The sequence below is a fragment of the Pelodiscus sinensis genome, chromosome 13 (assembly GCF_049634645.1).
Source record: "Pelodiscus sinensis isolate JC-2024 chromosome 13, ASM4963464v1, whole genome shotgun sequence".
Classification (NCBI taxonomy): Eukaryota; Metazoa; Chordata; order Testudines; family Trionychidae; genus Pelodiscus; species Pelodiscus sinensis.
Genome location: NC_134723.1, coordinates 19,035,799 through 19,059,072, shown reverse-complemented (window position 1 = coordinate 19,059,072; position 23,274 = coordinate 19,035,799). Strand labels below are relative to the sequence as shown.

Genomic DNA, 23,274 nt, shown 5'->3' with positions numbered 1-23,274 from the left:
CACAGATTGAATATGAGTCAATAATATGATGCAAATGCAAAATACAGTGTATTATCATTCTGGGGTATATTATAAGGACTGTTGTATGTAAGACATAGGAGATAATTGTCTGGCTCTACAGCCACTGGTGAGGCCTCTGTTGGACTACTGTATCCAGTTTTGACTGCAACAGTTTAGGAAAGGTATGGCCAAATTGGAGAGCAACAAAAATGATAAAAGGCTTAAAAACCTGGCCTCTGAGGAAAAAACTGGGCATGTTTAGTATTAAGAAAGGAAGACTGAGAAGGGAATAAGTTAAGGGCTGGTATAAAGAGATAACCTTGGTCACCTGTTATCCCTGGCTTTTGATGATAGGAAAATAAAACATGGGCATAATCTGCAGCAAAGGAGATTTAGATTAGATATTAGGAGAATCTTTCTAACTGTAAGGATCACTAAACTCTGAACTAGGCTTCCAAGGGAAGCTGTGGAATCTCCATCACTACAGGTTTTTAAAATCAGGTTGGGCAAACGCCACTCAGTGATCGTCTAGTTTTAGTTGGTCCTATCATTGAGTGGGGAGCTAGACTTGATGTCTTCTTACCATCCTACATTTCTATTATTCGATGACTGAAGAATTCTAGGAAGAAACAAGGACCATATACGTTTCTCCTATGTGATTTCCTTCCCCACCATAATATCTGCTTTCTCCACAACTTTCCCAGGGAGTCTCATTACACCTGTCCCTGTTAGTTTCTCACACCAAGTCTCCTCATGACCTGGTGTGATTTTTGCAGCATTGCAGTGTAGTGGAAACAGGCACTCACGCTGTGGAAACTTCAAATGTGCAAGAGCAAAGTACCCATCCTAATTACCATCATCAGGCATTAAGCCTGCTCTACCAATCTCTCTAATCTGCTTTCTCAGGGCTCCAGCAGAAACATTATTTATAGCACACTCTTACTTACTAAAAGTCCCCAATTAATAAACTAATAGGATTCTAACCTTCCCAATACTCCCCCTAAAAAACACACACAAACCACATCTCCAGTCAAAGCCCCACTGGCAAGAGCAGCCACCAGGGGAGGGACTAGCAAGGAGCTATAAGAAGCCTATGAGCAGAGAGGAGAAGCCGCCTAGTAACTTAGCTAACGCAGAAGGGGCTGGAAGAGGAGCTGGGCTCAGTTCACTCATCTCACAGGTAAGACCCCTTTACCTCCCTTCTTCTCGGGGTGGGAAGGGGAGGCTGATTTTATCCCTCCCATCCAGGGATTATGGGGGAAGTTTGGTTACCCTGGATGGTAAAGTGCTAAGGACCAGTAATATTAATAACCAGTAGCAGCTAGGTAGGTGGGCAGTGCCTTCTGGCCTGCAAGAGGACAAAAGAGAGCTGCCTGCTTCCTGAGACACTAAAGGACTTTGCTTAAGATCCCATGCAGGGAACTCAGAAGCCTTCATGCATTTGAGCAGGAAAACAGAGAACATAATTGTTAATAAAGGTTGAACATCTCTAGTCCGGCAGTCTTAGGACCTGACCCGTGCCAAGCCAGAGAATTTGCCAAACCATGGGGTGTCAATTATTTCTAGCTGCATTATCAATATTTCCACTCTTTGCTGGGCTCTGAGAAGACATTTAAGGGTAAATTAGAGCTGAATAACAGCACAGAACACTGAGAACCAGGACTGGTGGCTGTAAACAAACTTTATGGGACCACAGGAAACTTGGCCACACCCATGATAGGTGGACATCCTACTAACTAAAATCATGCTGCACCACAGATGTTGCCCAACTAGAGAGTGCTGGATTAGAGAGGTTCAACCTGTATGTCAGGGCTGGAGATACCTCATGCTAACCAAGCTATAACATGTCTCCAAAACCTTAGTGAACCCTTCCTCTCCGTGGCCGTAGGAGAAGTAGGGCGGGACTCAGTTCCTTTCTTTTCCAGCTTCCTCCTTCCACTTTTTTCTTTAATTCCCACCATATCCCACTTCCAACATTTGGGGAATGGATGAGGCCCACAATAACCCTCTTTGCTTCCTGTTTCTCCAGACTCAACGGGTAATCTGTGTGCCACTGCTCTTGAGGTCTAGGTAGGGCACATACCCAGGGTTTCCGAATCCAGGAACTTTTGCACAGGGCATTGAAGGCACAGCCTGCTGTTAGGATTAATGACCTGTGTCACACCGAGGCAGAAGGGGGTCTGACTCACCCCTCTTTCTTCCAAAGTTTTGATTTCTTTTTTCTCCTGGGTTTCATTTGGATTACACTAAAATACGCTCTGCCCATGTGTCACCCAACTGAGCAGTTCTGCCTGGGTTCATATCCCACCTGGTTTAAGCAGGGCTATCTAAGTTTAAGATGCTGAGCTCATCCCTGCTAAGCTGTCTACAAATCAGCTGATTACACATGAGATATTTAAGTTTAATTCTGGATGCAAAGACTCGTCAAGTAAGACTCATTCAGATGATTAGAAGATCACCATGGGCTTGTGCGGGCCCTTTAGTGCAGGGCAAAGCCAGAATCCACTCCAGGTGGGCACAACACTACAGCGCAGTTTACCTGAAATTGTCTCTGAGGATTAATAATCACAAAGGCATTCACTGGGGCAGAGGGAAGGAATTGGAACTGGATTTCTATGGTTCCTGGGAATTACTGGGAAGAGATTAACCAAATCTGGGTTTTATACTCTACTGGAAGGGACTTTGGGACCCTGGCCCTGCACCACCAAAGTTTTTCATAGATTTCAATAAGAACAGAAGTCCCCTTGGGAGCTATGTAAAAAGTGACGTGCAAGATGATGGATGCCTGGATAGTGAGAGACAAATATAGAGGGACAAGTGGTTAAATATGGAAAGATTCAAAGCAGAATGATATTTTCATTTCTCATAGGAAAGCCTGCTGTGCAGACTGTGGGCTTTTGAGGCAGGGTCTGTGTCTTCCCTGGGCATGTGTATTGTCCTTAACACAATCAGCAATGAATAGTAATTGTGCATTCACATTAACTGATGTGGGTGTAGAGACAGGAGAAATTATTCCCAGAAGCAGCAGCACGAGATGAATCTTACCCACCCTATTTTTCTGCCTTCTCAAAGTAATAATAATGTATAATACTTAGTCCTCAACTAGCACTTTTCATCCACCAAGCTCAAAGTACTTCACGAAGTGGGATCAACTGATTCCCCTCATTTTACAAAGGACAAGCTGCAGAGGAAAGTGCAGTGCAGAGGTTTCAGACGTGGCACTCATTTTGGCTGTTTCAGCTTTTGGGCACCCAATTCAAGACATGCAGGGTCTAATTTTCAGAGGTGCTGAGCACCCATGACTCCCATTAATGGGATTTATTTGTATCTTGTCAGAAGAGGACAGGACCTTAGGAAGGAACTTCTCTTGTGGGGAAAGCCAGCTCTTTGTCCTTGTTCAAACATCCCCATTACCTGTGCAATTGTAGGTAATTACTGGCTTGACTATGCATTGCTTTTGACTGCTCTAAGCTTCGTTTCCTACCTCCCTTCATAGAGGGCTATAACCAGCAACAAGTCATTATAGCAAATATCATGCAGAGGAGGGCTTATGTGAAATGCTAGTTTCTGTTCATCCTCCTTTCCCAGCCTCACAGACACTCACTCAACAGTCACTTCCCATTCGGATGGTCTGAAGTAGTTCCTCTGTCGCATTCTAACATCTGCCTTGCCCTACTTATCAGTCTCATCTTTTCTGACCCTCGTTTTCATTGTTGCATTCTAGCATGACAGAGGAAGAGTTGAAGGATAAGTCAGTACCCATCTGGGTTATGGGGTTATCCTAGAACCACAGTTAAACTTGCATCAGTAGTGAAAGCACCATGTCCACAAAGTCCTTAGGAAATCAGGAGAAAACCTGGGCTGGGAAACAGAATGCGCTAATCCCACTCATAGCCTGCTCCTCTGCTGACCTGAGATACATGAAAGAACCAGTGAGACCATAGCCTGAGACCCCCAGGTTGAAGGAAGGCCCTGGCTTAGCCTAATATCATAAAAAAAACCCAACAAATAGGCTATGTCTACACTGCCATGATTTTCCGAAAATGCTTTTCCATTAAAAAAGTTTTCCGTTAAAAGCATTTTCGGAAAAGCACGTCTAGATTGGCAGGATGCTTTTCCGCAAAAGTACTTTTTGCGGAAAAGCGTCCGTGACCAATCTAGACGCGGTTTTCCGCAAAAAAGCCCCGATCGCCATTTTCACGATTGGGGCATTTGTGGAAAACAGTACTGTGCTGTTTACACTGGCCCTCTTGCGCAAATGATTTGCACAAGAGGGCTTTTGCCCGAACGGGAGCAGCACAATATTTCCGCAAGAACACTGACGATCTTACATGAGATTGTCAGTGTTCTTGCGGAAATTCAAATGGCCAGTGTAGACAGCTGGCAAGTTTTTCCGCAAAATCAGATGATTTTGCGGAAAAACTTGCCAGTCTAGACACAGCTGTAGATGGCATCGTGAGCTTTTGTGGGCACAGCCCACTTATTTGGGTTATACCTGTGAAAGCTCATGATACCTTCTAGATATTTTGTTAGTCTTTAAGGTGCTGCTAGACTATTCATTGTTTTTTAAGTTTTTCCAGTTACATACTAACACGGCTACCCCTCTGAAGCTTTTAAACCTAATATCACAGTGTCCCATCAAAGTTTGGACCTGTCATTGTGAGTCCTAGGGCTCCTAGAGATTTCCTCCTCCTGATCCTAGGCCAGGGAGATTGCCCTGGTCATGGCCTGACCAATTTTTAGGCTGGACAAAACTGAGTAGCGCTGTGATTCCACATGCCAAGTTGCAATAAGCAATGCAACTCACTCAGATTTGGAGGGAGGCCTGTAGGGGCTCATGAGCCAGGGAAGTCAGGCTGCTGGTAGGAGGGAGGTTCCTGACAGGAGAAGAGGATGATCAGATGGGAGGAGTGCAAATCTATGGCCCTCCCTCCAACTTTAAAGGGCTCTCTGAAGCCCTTACTGCTGACAATTTTCTCTTGCTTCCTTTTTCAGAAGCCCAGTTGTGCAGCGACTGATTGAAAATGTCAGACGGCTCCAAGTATGTCTTCCTTTCCCTTCTCCCACTATGTACTGGACTGGGGTACTGTAGAGTGCCAATATGCAGCATCCTTCCCAGGAAAAAGGGGATCCCAAACACAATGGCTTAGTGCACTCCAGCCTCAGTGGAGGCAGCCCATGCCCATCAGAGACTGGATGGAATGGGGTAAATACCCATTGTTTTGTAGGAATCGGCCCTGTCTTGGGACCATCCTGCAACCAACACAAGTTGCCTTTTGTGCTCTCTCTATGTGGGACTGGAACGTGACATCATCTGGGGATGGGCGGGAGTTGCAGACACGTGCGTTTAGCAGTGAGTGACAGGCACTTTGCCTGGCTTTGGTGACCTGTCCATCTCTCTCATTCATATGCAATGCCATGTGCTGGCATTATGCAAGCTCTCCCACTCTGTATCTAGTCCAGAACTCAGCCTGCATTGAAGGAAGCTGGGTGCTTAGTGTTAGACTTGAATGCAAAGGGAATGAGGGATTATGGTAATGCAAACTGACATTGAAGTCACATTCAGCTCCTTAGCATCAGCCTCTGGCTGGCAAAGATATCCAAGGCAACTCTAATCCTCCCAGTGTCTGGGAGTCAGATGGACAAAGGACGAGAGGAGCTTCCAACTCAGCTCAGACCCACCTCGTCAAGTGTCCCAGTTCTTGCCAAAATCAAACCAGCCCAGTACTTCACTGAGTCCAGTGTCTTGGCACAAGCAGAAGCCAGTTCTTGATACTTGAAAGGCAGAGGATTTCTACCATCACAACCCCCCCCCCCCAGCCCTTGGGGGAGGTCATGTGTGATGTAGTGTCCATGTAGAATGGCTGGACCCAGTGGCTATAAAGCCTGCATCTATCTCCTAGATTGGGCACTTCGGCTGTGTTGCTGAAGGTTCCATGCCCAGTCTCTTATGATGAGAATGGTGTCTATATGTGTATGCAGCCATATCTATGTACATGGGGATTCTCTCCTTGCCACTGAGTGAACAGATAATGCCAGGTAACTGGAACAGTGGGGACCCATCCCATGTAACCGTTTAACCTGACTCTGATAATGTCTAACTGGGACAGGAACTTGCTCACAGCATATGCTCCTAAAGCATCAGAGTTTAGAGTTACTAAGGCCGTGTCTGCACTAAGGGATTACAGCAGTAGAGCTACGGTGCCGTAGATAGACCAGCATAACCTGTAACATAGACACAACCTACAGCATCAGTAGGGGGGTTTCTGTTGCTGTAGGAACGCCACCTTTGCAGCTGCATTTACACTGTGGGTTTGCCTAGCTCACCAGGGTGGATTTTTCACATCCCTGAGCACCTGTTGACCTATATTTTGAGTGAAAACTAGGCTTGAGTGCTTGGCAACAGTGGCAGAGGGATCCACTCTCCAGAGCCAACAGCTCGGCTACGTCTCCACTGGCATGAATTTCCGAAAATGCTTTTAACGGAAAAGTTTTCCGTTAAAAGCATTTTCGGAAAAGCACGTCTAGATTGGCAGGATGCTTTTCCGCAAAAGCACTTTTTGCAGAAAAGTGTCCGTGGCCAATCTAGACGCGGTTTTCCGCAAAAAAGCCCCGATCGCCTTTTTCACGATCGAGGCTTTTTTGCGGAAAACAGTACTATGCTGTCTACACTGGCCCTTTTGCGCAAAAGTCTTTCAGAAAAAGACTTTTGCCCAAACGGGAGCAGCATAGTTTTTCCGGAAAAGCACTGATGATTTTACATGAGATCGTCAGTGCTTTTCTGGAAATTCAAGCGGCCAGTGTAGACAGCTGGCAAGTTTTTCCGCAAAAGCTGATGATTTTGCGGAAAAACTTGCCAGTCTAGACACAGCCCTAGAGAGAATTGGGGAAATGCAGAGGTCCTAACTGAGAAACCTGAGACAGGAGCAGTACCAGTGCCTGGCTGTCCATGTTCCACAGTGAAAGGAGATATACACAGAGCCTCCCTTACCCAGGGACTTGTTCACTAGCTAACACTCTCACGTCCCAGCTCTATGCTTTTCTCCCCAGCCTCTAGAATATGGTCTGTGGCAACATTATGTCCTCCACCCTGCCCCACTAGGAATATTCTCCCCATGATGGTGGGCAGAGGAATCCACAGCACAGAGAACTCAGAGCATCTGATATTTCCCTTCCTCCTCTCCCAGCCATTTTAGTCTGTACCAGGCAGAAAAAGGCCTGGAGTCAATTGGGGTCTGACCATGTACGGGACTGAACCCCCAAAGAGCCTGATTTCATATGCCTTCTCCTCCATAGCCAAGAGTTATGAACTAATGAGTTCAGGCTATAGACTCAGCCACCCTCCCCAACTTCCTCCCAGCAACTCCCTTTCTCTGAACACAGCACTTTGGCAGAAGCCAGCCTGCAGGGACTTGCAATCTTTTCTCAGACCTTCTCAATCCCTTTGTATTTGTTTTCTCCGCAGGGTTTTTAAGAAGACCAGCCCTAATGGCAAGGTAAATTCATGCTGATCTTGGGCACTCCTGAGAAGTGGCCAAAGGGACGACTACAGAACAGACACACATGCGAACTTGTGTCCCAGGATATGTTACCTGTTGAACTAAATTGTATCTAGCTTGTCCAGAAACTAGTAAGAGAGATTTGAAAGAACATGTATGTTATAGACACTGTACCGGGGGATTCCCCTTTGTGGGGAATCTCTCTCTCTCCAATTTCTTTCCTGCTCTATTTCTCATGTTCTTAGCATGGTGCTATTGTGATGCTTTTCAGGGAGCTTTTTTTAATATAATGAAGTTCCTTAAGTAATAATGTCTATTCTGATAACTTGAGTAATCACCATATCAGGAGATCTCTATTTCATGATCCTAGCCACGGCTACAAACTTGAAACAATGATCAAATGAAGTCAGACAACCTGGATTTTTTCTGTTCTGATTTCTTTTCTCCTTTCTCATGCTGCCTCCAGTTATCCATCTACTTGGGGAAGAGAGATTTTGTGGACCATGTCGAATCTGTGGAACCTGTAGGTGAGAAACGTCACTGACGTTATCTTCTCCCATCCCATTCTGCAAACTAGAATCCTCTGCATGTGACACAACAGCAGATTGCTGTGTAGTTGGCTGTCACTTTATAGACAGAAGTTTTGTGGGGCCAAATCCTTAGCTGGTGTAAAATGGCTTAGCTCCATATGTTCCAGTGGTCAGTGATTTTTCCATGGGAATAAGCAGCAAGACTGTGAGAAGCCAAAATTCTGGATTCCTGCAAATAGCTGTACCATAAGGCAAAAGTGGGAGAGGCAGAAAATCTAGCCTCTTAGGGAAGGTAGATAAGTGTGCACTAACTCTGCTGGAGCTAGCACACTAAAAATAGCAGTGTGACCATGACAGCATGAGCTGCTCACCTGAGCTGTAGACAGTGGTCAAGCAGGACTGTATATGGAGAAAACTGGTTGCTAAATGGAAACAGGTCTGGACGTGTTTTAGGAAGTGGTAGCAGCTCTTCAAGATACAATTTCCTGTGGGATGGGACTAATATATCTCTGCAAGTGGAAAAAGAAGCTTATTTTATTGACTAAATGTTATGGATAACTTGCATTTTTAAAAGGCCATACACACCTTTATAACCCCACCTGCTATGAAGGCTGAGCTCACCTGCATCTCTTGTGCTTATTTGCAGATGGCGTTGTCTTGATTGACCCAGAGTATCTGAAGGACAGAAAAGGTAACTCAGCAGCAATAATCATAGAGAGGTAGCTGTGTTAGTCTGATCTTGGTAAAACAAAAGAGCAGTTATGTAGCACTTTAAAGACTAACAAAATAGTTTATTAGGTGATGAGCTTTCGTGGGCCAGACCCACTTCCTCAGATCAAATTGTGGAAGAAAATTGGCATGACCATATACACCAAAGGGATACAATCAAAAAAAGTGAACACACATAAAATTGACAAATCAGATTTTATATGTGTTCACTTTTTTTGATTGTATCCCTTTGGTATATATGGTTGTGCCAATTTTCTTCCACAATTTGATCTGAGGAAGTGGATCTGGCCCACGAAAGCTCATCACCTAATAAACTATCTTGGTAGTCTTTAAAGTGTTGCATAGTCCTGTCTTTTGTTTCAAAAGGTGGGGAGGCTGTCTTTGTAATGTGTAAGATAATTATCATCTTGATTAAGACCTATTCGCAACCTGTTGAATTATAGCATAAATAAAAGTTCTGAGGTCTCTCTCTGTAATCTGGTGTTAAAGCCTCTTTGTTGTAAGACACATGTTGTCAGGTCTTTAAGAGAATGACCAATGTGACTGAAATGCTGGCTGACAGGTTTGTGTGTGAGTGTGGAGATTTCTGGTGTCTGATCTGTGAGCATTAATTCTTTGGTGAAGTGACTGACCAGTTTGTCCAATATACATCGCAGAGGAGCATTGTTGGCACATAATGGCATATATCACATTGCTGGTTGTACAGGAATATGAGCCCTTGATCGTAAAACTGACATAGTTAGATCAGTGATGGTGTCTCCAGAGTAAATATGTGGGCACATGTTGGGGCTATAATGAGAATCTGAAAACTGGTGCAAAGGACCATTCTTTGTACCTTGTGATAGTAGTTAAAGTGCCTAGTGATTACCAGAGTCTCCCTATTCAAAACAACCCTTCCTGAGCTAGAGATAAAAGATTGTCTCTGTTTCCTGTTCTTCTTTCCTGTCTTGGGGACTGATTCTGAAGCTACCAGAGGTTTGAATAAGGATTTCATGGATCTCCCTATCTTTGCACTAGTCTTTATAGATCCAGCCATAGAAAACTGGGTCAGATTTTTGCCTGCACATGGAAGCTACTTTTAATTTTGAAGAGTGATTAACATGGTCTCTTTTCTTATCTCAATCCTGCCCTTTCCGCATTTCCATTCATTCCTTTTGCTCATCTCCTTTTCTCTCTTTCAATTCCCACCTGTCCTGCGCTGGTCCCAGTGTATGTGATCCTGACTTGTGCATTCCGTTATGGCCGAGATGACCTGGATGTCATTGGCTTGACCTTCAGGAAGGACCTCTATGTCCTGACCACTCAGATTTATCCTCCTGTGCCAGGAGAGACACCAACTTCCCTCACTCCCATGCAGGAAAAACTGCTGAAGAAGCTAGGCGACCATGCCTATGCCTTCACTTTTCAGGTAAGAATTTCTAGACATGCACGGCTCTTTGAATTCATGCTCCCCATTATCTCTTGCTGTGAACTGATGCTCTAGAGATGTGAAGCAAGGGCCACTTCTCATGCTCCCCAACAAATGATCCAGGATCAGTGGGAACTAAGTCAAGATGTTAACTCACGGCAGTATCCACTGCTGCAGCAGCTCAAGAGTGCTGCCATATTGCTGGGGGAACAGCCTGGTGATTTTGTCCTCTGAGGTAGTGGAAAAGGGATTGGGGCAGAACCCACCCCAGCATCAGCTTGAACACAAGCTTCCTAGGGACAGACATAAATCCCTTGTCACTGACAAGGGCATAAGAAGCTACGGAGGGACTATGGGGCCTAGAATGAAGCGCTACCTGAGTGTGCATTGTGTGCATATAAAGTTCCTTGCTCCATTTATGCCTTAGGTTATGTCTACACAGCAGTGTTATTCCATCTATAATATAGTGTGCATCTACACTACTAACCTTTATTTCAAAATAATGTTGAGCTGGAGGACTTCTTACTCTGACTCCTGTAACCCTCATTGTATGAGGAGTAAGGGAAGTCAGGGGAAGAGTGCTCTTTTTCAGACTTCCTGCTGTGTAGACAGTGCCAAAAGCCAAAATAAGCTATTTCAACTTAAGCTATGCAATTGACGTAGCTCAAGTTGCATAGCTTATTTCAGCTATAGCCCTGCTGTGTAGATGTGCCCTTAGAGTGCTAATCTTCATGCCCACCCCTTATTTTAGTTTATAGCCATGATGGAAGAGAAAATTCACCTGCAAAACTCTGATCTGTGACCAAAATATCTGCCGTGGACACATCTATCTCACCATAAACCCCAAGCCTCAGAGGATTTCAGCAAAGGATTTTCCCTTCCTGACACCCCTATCAGTGCCAGCATGAGTCAGACATTACAGAGAGTGTGATTGCGCTGTTCTACAGGGCTGGATTAGGTGTTCATGATAAGGATTTCCTCTCTCCTGCAGATGGCCACCAACTTGCCCTGTTCAGTCACTCTCCAGCCAGGACCAGATGATCTTGGAAAGGTGAGCTTGGGTTCCACATTTTATACCTATCATTAGGCTGAATGAAAAACACAGTGGTGGGTGGATGAATTCAGAATCTGCCTCCAACAACCTCCCGCAACTCTAGGACTCCTAAAATCACAGCTGCTTCTATTGTGACATCAAGGAGAATGATACAGATGGTGAGGAAGGGGTAGAGGAACCAATTGGAGGGAGGTAACATAGCCACTTCATGCAGGACAGGTGCTTCAGATAGTTTGATATTTGCTGATGTGATGAGAAAGGGAGGTGAATGAACGTAACTTCCAGCACTTATGATCCCTGATGGAAATTAAAGGGCCCTGTTCTACCTGGGGTCCTATCGCAATAGTCTTATTGTAACCATCTGTGTTTCCCTCAGGCTTGTGGTGTGGACTTTGAGGTCAAAGGATTTTGTGCTGAAAATCTAGAGGAGAAAATTCACAAGAGGTATTCTAGTGCATCCCTTCTTCTCCCACGCCTCTCTCAGGCCAAATCCCTTCAGGGGAGCAGCCTTGGGTTTATACTTCTAATGGAGACCCCAGGCTTCAGCCTCTATCAGCCCTACCTCATGCTTTTTGAGTCAAAGGTGCCAGGCCTTGTTTCCACTTCTGATGATTCTTAAGAGCAGACTGTAGTTTGCCCATGCATCCTGGAGCAGGGGAATAGAGATGCCCACCTATTGAAGCAAACAGACACTTTTCTCCATTATTTTAGCTCTAGCTTGGGCAGAAGGGTGAATTTTGGGTGGGGCCCCCTGGGATAGACCCAATGTCTCTGTGCTTACAGGCCTGGCCATTTCTCATCCCTGCAGGAATTCAGTTCGACTGGTGATCCGAAAGGTCCAGTTTGCCCCAACAAATTCAGGACCAGCACCAAAGTCAGAGACCACCAGGCAGTTCATGATGTCTGACAAGCCCCTGCACCTTGAGGCCTCTTTGGATAAGGAGGTATGTACCTCTGTATCAAGCCTTCCACCTGTGCTCTTGCATGTAGGACCTGTCCCACAGATTGGTACATACTGGTCTTTCCCTTTGCTGCTGGAGACTATTACAGCAAAAATGCTCAGCTGTGAAACTGAGGCTCCAGAAGAGGATCTCACACCCCCTCAAGCCTCCTGAGCTAGTGTGATTCTGCTTCTCATGTTCTGGAGTGTCAGAACCCCACCTCTGCGCCTTAGCAGCTGCAGGACTCTGGTCACAGACACTACTTTTGTGAAGGCAATCTTCCTCCTGGGTCTCTCAGACCCGTTAGTACTCTCTGAACAGTTTCTGCCTCTCTGCCTTCCAGCATCCATCACTCATTTGCCAACTAATCTGGGGGCTTCACCTCAGCCAGTACTTTGTGAGACATGCTTCACCCTGCGGTGAGTACTCAGGAGTTTAGCTGGGCTGGAAGTCTGGAACAAAGGCTAAAACTCTGAAAATTCACTGGATTTCCCCTCTATTTCTGTATATCTTCTGCTTGGAAATAGACTTTTCCCAAAAGCCCAAGAAGATAAAGGTCCCCTCAACTCTTTCCTGTAATCTTCTCCTTGGAGAAGAGAGGTCCTGGTGCATTTGCATATGCATTCCCTGAGGTCTCTGCGTCCTAGCTCTTACAGGTCTTGCTTTCCATGGTACCGTCAACTTCTATGTATCTATTTAGGTCCTTGCTTTGTTGCTCATCACCACAGTATCTAGCTACTTCTTCAACTCCTGTTAGCATGCAATGTAACCAGATCCATTGTGATTACAGATCTATTACCATGGAGACCCAATTGGTGTCAATATTAATATCAACAACACCACCAACAAGATCGTGAAGAAAATTAAAATATCAGGTGAGAGAGAACATGATGCACATCCCCAAGCCTCAGCTTCAGTCTTGTCTCCCGTGCCCCACATTCTTCCTTTTGCCCTCTGCCCTACCCTTTGCTCATGCCCCATACCCTAGCCAGGTGCTCTGGGCCTTTAAAGCGCCTATGTGAGGTTCAGATTGTATAAAGGAGAACTTCACTTGTCCAATAGATGAGCTATGCTGGTTGGGAACAAGGATGAATACCTGTTTTCTCACCCCACCCCCAAACACCCATGCTTTCTTTTCCTCTCACTTGCACCAGTGTAGCTCCCCTGACTTCAGTGCACTTAAACCTCATTTAAACTAATGTATGGGAGAGAAGAACCAGATTTTCTGTATGGTTTAAGTCCACAATTTAGAGACAGAATAATTTTGTTAGCCTCCATGGAGCTCAGGCCATTCAGAGATGGATGAGATGTAAAACAACCGAGAGACCAGGAGCCTGTACTGCAAGTGTCACTGATGCTCCAACTTTATCTAACCTGGAAATTCAGAGGTGGAATGACTAGGAAAACCCCTTGGAATGGGAAGCCCCCAAATATCTCACTCATGACTATTTCATGAGATGCTACAGCTCTGCAGTGTCACAGGGATGTGCACAAAGGGGGGAAGCAGGGAGCACCCCCAATCTCAGTGTGTCCCTGCAGCCTGCTGCTTCTCCTCTCGCTGCTGTAGTCCCAAACATGGCCTCTGCCTCCATTCCTAACCCACCTCAGCAGTCAGTCTTGCAGCAGTGCTGAGACTCCAGCATCAGGGAAGAAGCAGCAGCTGTGGGGGACGGTGGAGGAGGAGCCAGCCAACCTGCTGCTTCCTCTCCCCCAGGGCTGCAGGGACACAGAGAATGCAGCTGGCAGGAGAGCGGCTAGCTCCTCGCTGCTGGGTGTCCCCTCCAGAGGTGTTCTGCGAAATCTGGAGTGGGCCTTTCATTTGTGTGTGCTTAATGTGCCCCTCCAAAAGTGCTCACATTTAAATTCCTGCACATGCCTTTGTGTAGAGCTAAGGATAGCATGTGCTACACTCTACGTGATACCCATGTCATTGCCATGATAGAATTGTGTTCCCCTTCTCTCTGACCAGTCGAGCAGATCACAGACGTGGTTCTCTATTCGCTGGACAAATACACAAAGATCGTGTGCACGGAGGAGATAAAGTAAGTTAGAGGAGGTAGCAGGCCATATACCGGCTTTGCCGGCCAATATAGTGTGTGTGAGAGATAGTAAAGAAGTGGGATAAGAAAGATGGGGAAGCAGAGGAGGCAGTGGAGATGACATTTCAAAGCGGGGAAAGAATATCTAAAGTTCTAATAGTAAATAGGAAAAAAGCAACAGAGCTTTGGAGCTAAGCGAAACCTTCCCTGGGGACACACAGTCACACAGCTGACCACAGCAGGTCCTTGCAGCTTTCTCTGGAGCACCTGGTGCTGGCCACTGTCTGTTAGGATACTGGACTAGATGATCAAAGGCAGATCCTGTCTGGGATTCCTGTGTAATAGAAGAAGGAGAAAGAAAGAGAGAGGTGGGATAGAAAGGAAAGGAGAGTGGGAGAAAAAAAAGGAGACAGAGAAGCTTAGGGGCATACACAGCAGACATGGGGGTGGGAATAGAGATTCTCCTTTTGCTGGGGCCTACAGACAGTAGCGTGGGGAAGAATCAGGCATGTGCTGTGGCCTTACTCTGCCCAGATGCATCTGCTTGGGGTCCATAATCCCAAGACATCCCATGGTGCAGCAGTGTCTGCTCAGGAATCTAGCTTTCCAATGGGTTCCGTGCAATTGTCACTGCTCTGTTCTCTGTTGGGACTCTGGTGGCTGTTCTGAGCTTTTCCCTCTTTATCCCTTTCAGTGAGATTGTGCCTGCCAATTCCACTTTCTCCAAAAGCTACACAGTGACCCCCAGCCTATCAGCTAACCGTGAGAAGCGTGGCCTGGCGCTTGACGGCAAACTCAAACATGAGGACACCAACCTGGCCTCCACCACCATGTAAGAGAAAGGCCTCCATGTTGCCAACACAGCTTTCTGGCTGATCTCTTTGCTTCTCTTACCAGTCTCTGCCAGACAATTATATTATTCCCACTCTGTACCATCCAGTGCTGCTCTGCCAATACCTATATACTCAAACCTTGAGCTGCAGCCTCCTCTCCTGCTAGTCCAGCCCCAGGCTTCTACACACTATTTAAGTACAGGCAGTCCCCGGGTTACATGGATCCGACTTACATCAGATCCCTACTTACAAACGGGGTGAGGCAACCCCGCACTAGCTGCTTCCCCCCAGCAGACCAGGGAGACGCGAAGCTAGCACCCCCCCCCCCCCAGCAGACCAGGGAGACGCGAAGCGGCTTTTCTCAGCAGACACCTCAGCTTGAGAATAAAGGACTGAGGGAAGTGAGGTGTGGGACAATAAAACTGAGCTCTGGAGAAATGTTTGGCTAGAGTTTCCCCTACAATATGTACCAGTTCCAACTTACATAAAAATTCAACTTAAGAACAAGCCTACAGTCCCTATCTTGTACGCAGGGGCAGATGACTGTTTTGCGGGGCCCCAGGCAGTGTAACTCCGTGGGGGCCCCCCTTTGCCACGGCGCATGCGCGGGGCTTTTTTAAGCGCGGGGCCCAGGGCGGCTGCCCCGTTCGCCCAGCCCTATATCCGCCCATGCTTGTACGTAACCCGGGGACTGCCTGTACCTCAATCCTGTCCTGCCTCATTCCCCACAGCAGTTTCTAAGACCCTCTTGAGGAGGGACTGTCATCATGCTGAAGAATTTGGTGAATCTGAGATAAGGGAACACATGCACTCTGATCCATCTTGCAGGTGTGGGGGAACCTATGAGCCTGGCCAACACCTTTAAAAGATCCCATAGCACTTTTTCCCAAGAACAGGTGCATCCACCCTAGTGTCCTGATTAACTTCCAGCTGAGGTAATTACCACGTATCCCCAGAAAATCTTCTATACTTTCAGTTAAATTTGTTTTTCCTTCCTTTATGCTGTGTGGCATTGTAGTTGAACAGATATTTCCTTCTACACAAGAGGGAATCCTCTGACATTCACAAATTATAAAGTTTTTTATGGCATAGGTTTAAGCCACCAAAACAATCATCAAGCAACAAACTCAGCCCCTTCTGATCACAAGGCATAGCTCATCCCAGGTTATCTTCTGACCTTTTTTCTATGCTTTTCCTTGTAGACTGAGACCTGGGATAGACAAGGAGGTATTGGGGATCCTGGTGTCCTACAAGGTGAAGGTCAACCTGGTGGTGTCCAGAGGAGGGTGAGCATCTCACGGGCACATAGAGTGACAGCTCTTATACCCATGAGCTTAGTGTTTGAACAGCACCTTAGTATAACAGGTACCTAGTCCATGACTGGAGTTCCTAGACATCACCACAATACTATTATAGCTGCTAATATCAACATGTACTGATCGGGGAAATAGCTTAATGACTGGATTTCTTAGTTTGTCTTTGGGGCCTTCTCTGCACCTCTATAAATACTTAAGGTATCAGATCATCCACATGGCCTCCTTTCCAGCCAGAAGCCTTGGATTCTCAGTGATTCCCACCCCTTTGCTCCCAGGTCATATCCCCATTTTTACCCCTGCACTTCACTTTCTTACTAAATCTTCTCTAGTGCCTCACTGTCTCATAAGCAAACCAAGGAAATGTGGTCTAGATAAAATTATTATAAGGTGAGTGCACAACTGGTCAAAGACCATACTTAACGAGTAGTTATCAATTACTCCTTGTCAAACTGGGAGGGCATATCTAATGGGGTACCACAGGAGTCAGTCCTAGGTCCAATACTAGTCAGTATTTTCATTAATGATTTGGGTAATGGAGTGATGAGTATGGGACTCTTGACACATCACCCTGGGATACCTGAGTGCCATGACAGCAGGGACCCGTGAAGAGTGTCACCTACCACAGGTAACATTGACATGACATGAAAAGCCTCATTGCCCATAAGGGGACATTTTCCACTCAGTCATTACATTTGTATTTGTTGAACTGTTCTTCAGCTGAATTTTGTTGTTCTTTCTTTCATCCCCACAGCATCCTGGGAGATCTCACTTCAAGGTAAAGAATGGGTCATTTGACAGTGTTCTTTGCTAATGGAGCTTTGCAATCCTATGGGGCCCAGAGATAATGACTCCTCCTTTCACTATATAGGAATGAATATCAAACTGCCCCCACAGCTTCACACCTGCAACACGTACACACCCACACGCTTTCAGACACCTTGTATGAAGAGGAGATTGTCAAACCTCTCACCGCTTGTGTGATACTTTCCTGTTCCTGCTAGTGGGTGGTTCTTCTTCTCTGGCCTCTTGCATTCCCTGTTCAGCTGTTAGTGCAATTACCCAACAGATGTCTTACACTAAAAGAACTTCACTCAAAGCTGAGGAAGGAAGGAATCAAGTAGGATTTGTAGCCTGACCTCTCTCCAATCCAGGCTCTGAGCTGTGTTTTGCAGTGTCATTCAAGGAGCTGGATGCTGTTTCTAATGCAGAACTTACAGCTGCTCCCCACCCTGTCCTTGTTCCACAAAAGTTAATCAAAATCATAATTAACCTTATCTGATTGTTGCAAAGCATTGTGGGATGATTGCATGACTAACAGGGTGCTTTAAGCAAGTCTAAGCCGAGACAGCCAGACTTCTCCTTGTGCCCATTGAAAAGGCTGTTAAGTTCAGGAGAATTTAAGAGGCTTTTACACTCTTCCCTCACATTCATCTCTGTATAATTCTCCCCTTTAATAGAAGTGTGCTTTTCCTTCTAGCGATGTTGGTGTTGAGCTGCCTGTTATTCTGATGCACCCAAAGCCCACTGCTGGTAAGTGATCACACTGGAATACAGTTTTCACTTGGGAAGCAGCAGGGAGGAAATGCATTCATATTCATAAAGGTGTCAGAAACCCTAGTGACACCACTTATTCCTAAGTTTTGGTGAAGCAGTTCAGCTCTGAGAATTTCCAACCCAGATGGAAACAAACTTCAGAGCATTTCCAGGGTAGAAACAGTTCATTTGCCCTTTTCTTTGTAACTCTCTACTTTCCAATGTAGTCAGGTCTGGAAGCTCCACTGCACCCTGAAAAAGAGAGACTTGTATTATTCTCTCTCCAAACCAAGCTTCCACACTTTCTGAAACTGGCCCATCACTGGGTTCCCATGATGTTCTGCACAATGTATTAATGATACCATCAACAACACGAAAAAGGGATCTGTTGTTTCCAAAGGATTTTGAATCATTAAGACCTGTCCCCTCTTACATTTTAACCATGATCTGTCTATGATGTACCAAGGGAGGTCTCCTGTTAAGTTTGCCACCTGTCCAGATCTTGACAGGACCATCTTGTTTCTTGCAAACTTGTCTTGCAGCACATACAACTACATCATTATGCCAGTAGGCTATATTATGATGGCACATATATCACAATTTCATGATGCCATGGGTTTGTTGTGGAGGACAAATTTTTAAGGTTGATGATTCAATGCCCAGCCAAGACTTGAGGTTAATGTTTGACTAAAGCAAAGGTCCTATTTTGTAATTGTGTGTCCGAGCAGTTAAACACACACATAACATCTCTCACTGTGGACCATGTCTGATGTTTATTTAGCAGAATGTAGGCGAGTCACTTTTTAAATACAAAAGTCCACAATGTGTGTAATATAATGGAAGGTATGACTTTGTCTTGAGATCTAGACTGAGAAATATTCATAAAATTGCATGATGTCTAAACCACATGTTTATTATTGATCTTCCACAGTAACTCTGCAGATAAAATGCATAACCCCTTTCAGTTATTTGCCCCAGAATGTGTCTAATAGAAATATCCTAGTAGTAAGAATATGTTCTTCCAGAATGCCTGTTGCAGACTAACATATGTGTGTGTGTGTCTCAATTTCTCTCTGCCTCCCCACGACATGTTTATAAATGGACTATAGACAAGCTAAGGTAAGCAAAAGGTTTCTTATACTCTTCAATACTTTTTGTAAGAAATCTGTTAGGTAAATGCATTAGTAAATAACCTGTTCTCATTTAAATGTGCATTTATGGAGCCACCTGTGAGTGCCTGGAACCAAAAAGAGCCCTCACAGACCTCAAGCTCACCGACACTATGACATTAGTGTGATATCACTGCTAAAATGAGTGTTGTCAAAGAGGGGGAAAAAACCAAATGCTGTCTTTTTCTCTCTAGTGAGGAGGACATTGTGATTGAGGAATTTGCTCGCCAAAAACTCCAGGGGGAGAAAGATGACGAAGATGAGAAGGAGGAAGCGGATAAAGAAGAAAGCTAATCTGCTGCCCAGTCCAACCCAGCCAAAACATGCAGTAGTGACGACTCCAATGCACCTGTTTGGGGCAGAATTTTTTTTAGAAAAGTTCCTGATGTACTAGTCTTATATTTGTGGTGTGAGACTATCACCATTTGTTAGCAACTGTAACTATTGGAATGCTGTCAAGGAAATGTGTTACAGTCTGTTTTTGTTGCTCACCAGAATTCTGCAACATTCTGCAGTTTCTTTATAAATAAAACTATCTAAATGGAAATGTGCTGGAATCTATTTATTTTGGCTTTGGTTTCCCATGATCATTTCTTCATAACATCAGTTTACAAGCTAGAGGAAAAGTTAGTGCACAAGTCCCTGTGTCTCTTTCACAACAACACCATCTAGGTAGACAACACCCCATTGGGAAGAGTCACATCCACACAAATCTTATAAATACATTATTAAAGGAGAATGTTCCACATATGCTGTATACATTCTTGTAACCAGATCTGGAACAGCCTTGCAAGATGAGTAGTGGGGCCTCAAAACCTAATTTGTTTCATGACTGAGCTTGAAAAGTTTATGGAGGGGTTGATGAGTTAAGGTTGCCTAAAATGGCATAGGACCCATCTGTCACTGCTGTTAGCAAATTTCTCCATCACCATGAGATGGGACCTTAGATGAAGAGTTACTATAGAGAATTCTTTCCCAGATGAATGGCTGGTGGGTCTTGCCCACATGCTCAAGATCTGACTGGTTATCACGTGTAGCATTTAAAAGGGATTTTCTCCCCACGTCAGATTGGCAGAGTTCCTGTTTTTTGTTTGTTTGCCTTCCTCTATATCACAGGGCATGGATAACTTGCTAGTTTGAACTGGAATAAACAGTGAATTCTCAGTAACTCAGCCAGAGGTTTGGGTCTATTGCAGGAGTAAGTGAATGAATTTCTGTGATCTATGATGTGAAGGTCACAGTAGATGATCACGAGGGACCCTTCTGGCCCTATGGTCTAAGTCTGTGACTTACACATATCAATCTGCTACAGTCCAGTGGTATTAGTTTGCCTGCTCTGGAACCAGATGATGTTAATGGGATTGGGGTCTCTCTCCTCTCATCCCAAATTCCCAGCCTGCATCATTTGCTTATGAGGACCAATATAAGGAGATTTTATTTACTGCACCTGCTAATGAAACTGCAGTCACTAACTGCTGATGAGATGCAAAGCTGACTCTAGAACATGATAAGGGTGAGATTTGAGGTAATTATATGCTGACTGCACTTCAGCCCAGACCATTTGGTACCAAATGAAGAAGAGGATGGAACCAGCAGGGTCATATTTGCCATCCACCTTTAACAGTGATTGTGACAACAGTTGACCAAAACCTCATGACAGCACTACAGTCACTGCCTAGTGCTCTGTGGCACGAGCTAAATTCTGCAGCATGATTCCTGGGATTCTCTGAAGGGCATAGACAGTGGAAATTCTGAGGTAGCTACATTTAAATGTTAAAAATATATTTAAAATTAAATAGATAAAACAATAATTCTGTTGAAATATATGGAGATATACCTATCTCATAGAACTGGAAGGGACCTTGTGAGGTGATTGATTTGACTCCTCTGCCCTCATAGCAGGACCAAGTACCATCCCTGACAGATTTGCCCCAAATGGTCCCCTCAGGAATTAAACTCACAATTGTGAGTTTAGCAGGCCAATGCTCAAACCACTGAGCTATCTCTCCCTCCCCCCATTTTTTTTCTTTATCAAACAGTAAATGATATTAAAATATACGCATGGTGTGTTTTGGAGCAAGCATTATCTCTTACCTTTAAAACAGAGGTCATGAACACATATATACCCATCAGAACAAATATCATTAACCCCTTCATTCACTGCTCCCGGATTCCCAAGAACTTAGGTTGCTCTCCTGGTGCAGAACATTCAGATTCTTTTAGGCTAGTGATGTGACTTATAGACAGTACAGTTGCAGCCACAAACCAAGGTAAGCCCATTATGGAACATATCCCCAGCATAACACCAACCATGAGCTGATCAAGATGATAGCCACAGCCTTTCTTCAACTTATGCTCCTTTCTGTTTATAATTACTGCTGTGATTTGCTGGTCCATGAACTGAGAATTGTACAGAGTAATGCGGGAATAGCAGCTACCAGTAGTGTCCACCAAAGATTACCTCTAAGAGGATCTATGAGCCATCCCCTGTCTTTTTGAGTGGGTTCAAACTTCTCAGGAACATGTAGTTTAGGAGAAGGAATTCCAACAAGCCAATCAATCAGAACCATGACCACTATTGTCAGAAATACAGTGAAGTCACTGATTGTAGAGCACACAGAAACTGTGAGGTTAGACCATGTTATAGTATCCACTGATGTATTGGTCTTCCGCCACATCTGTAAAGTTAATCGTATCCACTCATTTTTAATTGTTTTATTAAATGCAGTGTTTTTTACCTTGACCCCCGAAGGAGGGTTCAAAAGAGGATGGAAAGAGGCTGTTCTCAGTGGTGACAGATGACAGAACAAAAAGCAATGGTCTCTAGTTACAGTGGGGGAGGTCTAGGTTGGATATTAGGAAAAATTAATTCACTAGGAGGGTGGTGAAGCACTGGAATGGGTTACCTAGTAGGGAGGTGGTGGAATCTCCATTCCTAGACGTTTTTAAGTCCTGGTTTAACAAAGCCCCCTGTCTGGGATGATTTAGTTGGGGTTGGCCCTGCTTTTGGCAGGGTTTTGGACTCGATGACCTCCTGAGGCCACTTCCAATGCTATGATACTGTGCTTCATTTTAAGGTAATACAGTTTGGATTGGCAACGCATAACTTCATCACAGAAGCTAGGATGGAAATAGGTTCTGGCAGCTAGAAAGGCATTACAGTTTGGGAGCTGGACATTACTGCTAAAATGAGAAAGTGACATAAATTGTTATATTTAGATGTCAGAGTAAATATCCCATTTAAGATGAATGCGGCATTTCACACCTCAGATTTACTGCTTCTGTCTGCAAATTCAGACAGATGTGATTGCCTCAAATAGAGTCATGATTTGTCTAGATAAGGGAAATTTGCACCTGTGTAACCATATCAAAGTAGTTCTTCCAGAACAAATTCCTTATGTATTGCCCTAATGCAAAAGTGGACTTGCTTCTATGCAGGTGTGTTTACATTGGAGAACCTACTTCAGTGTTGCACATATACACAAGAGAGTTTGCATTGGTGCAGCTATATAAGTGCAACAAAAGCCACTTTTAGACAGGACCTCATTTCTATAGTTCAGATTTCACTACAACCATAGTTGTGATTGCACTAGGAAAATTCAGTCCATAACTTACAACTGAGGTAGTAATGTTGGAAGTACTGTATTAGGGTGTGCAGGACATCAGCAGTCTTACTATGTGACCTAGGTCTTCAAGGTCTGTGAAGGCTAAAAATACAGTGTTTTTGCAAATGGAAGCATTCCGTTTACAGTACGTTTGGGTAGGTTAGAGTAGATGCCCCACTATCCATCTACTTGGTGGATTCCTGTTATAGGTGCATAGGCGGAACCCTGGTATCCAGCTGGTGCAGAGCACCTGGTATAGATGTATGGGGGATTTTAGGCAAAAATCTGGTGAGGGATTCCTGTTACCGGTGCATTGTTTTATCCAAGCGGGGGCCCTGTTAAAAGTGCAAAGGGATCCCCACTATCCAGCAGGAGGGAGGTCCCTGTTACAGCTGGAGGGATCCCTCTTATCCATCCGCTAGGGGCAGCTAACCGCCTGGGGGAAGGTGTTCAACTGTCGCATCCCAGGTTTATGAACCGCTTACCACAGAAAACAACAGCACCGCGTCAGGTGATGTCATAGCGGCATTCGGTGACGTCACATGACAGGAACTGGCGCGCTGATGCGACATCATACGTCACTAGCGCGCCTGCCCGGGTGAGCCTACGGCACAGGGG

The 23,274-nt window shown here is 45.0% G+C and overlaps 1 protein-coding gene and 1 long non-coding RNA gene across 2 annotated transcripts; one reads left to right on the top strand and one right to left on the bottom strand.

Moving 5' to 3' along the window:
* Positions 1–1,092: 1,092 nt before the first annotated feature.
* Positions 1,093–19,389, top strand: ARR3 (arrestin 3). The gene is made up of 16 exons (XM_025180026.2): positions 1,093–1,180; positions 4,996–5,041; positions 7,466–7,496; positions 7,966–8,026; positions 8,676–8,720; positions 9,967–10,166; positions 11,158–11,217; positions 11,597–11,664; positions 12,029–12,164; positions 12,952–13,036; positions 14,131–14,203; positions 14,895–15,032; positions 16,236–16,319; positions 17,101–17,124; positions 17,827–17,879; positions 19,246–19,389. The coding sequence occupies exons 2-16, from the start codon at positions 5,025–5,027 to the stop codon at positions 19,260–19,262; spliced, it is 1,092 nt and encodes a 363-aa protein (XP_025035811.1). The 5' UTR covers positions 1,093–1,180; positions 4,996–5,024; the 3' UTR covers positions 19,263–19,389.
* LOC142831214 (uncharacterized) lies at positions 17,904–23,272 on the bottom strand. Its single transcript, XR_012906875.1, has 2 exons — positions 23,142–23,272; positions 17,904–18,134 (listed from the first exon to the last, which is right to left on the bottom strand). It is a non-coding gene; the product is annotated as an uncharacterized LOC142831214 (long non-coding RNA).
* Positions 23,273–23,274: the final 2 nt, after the last annotated feature.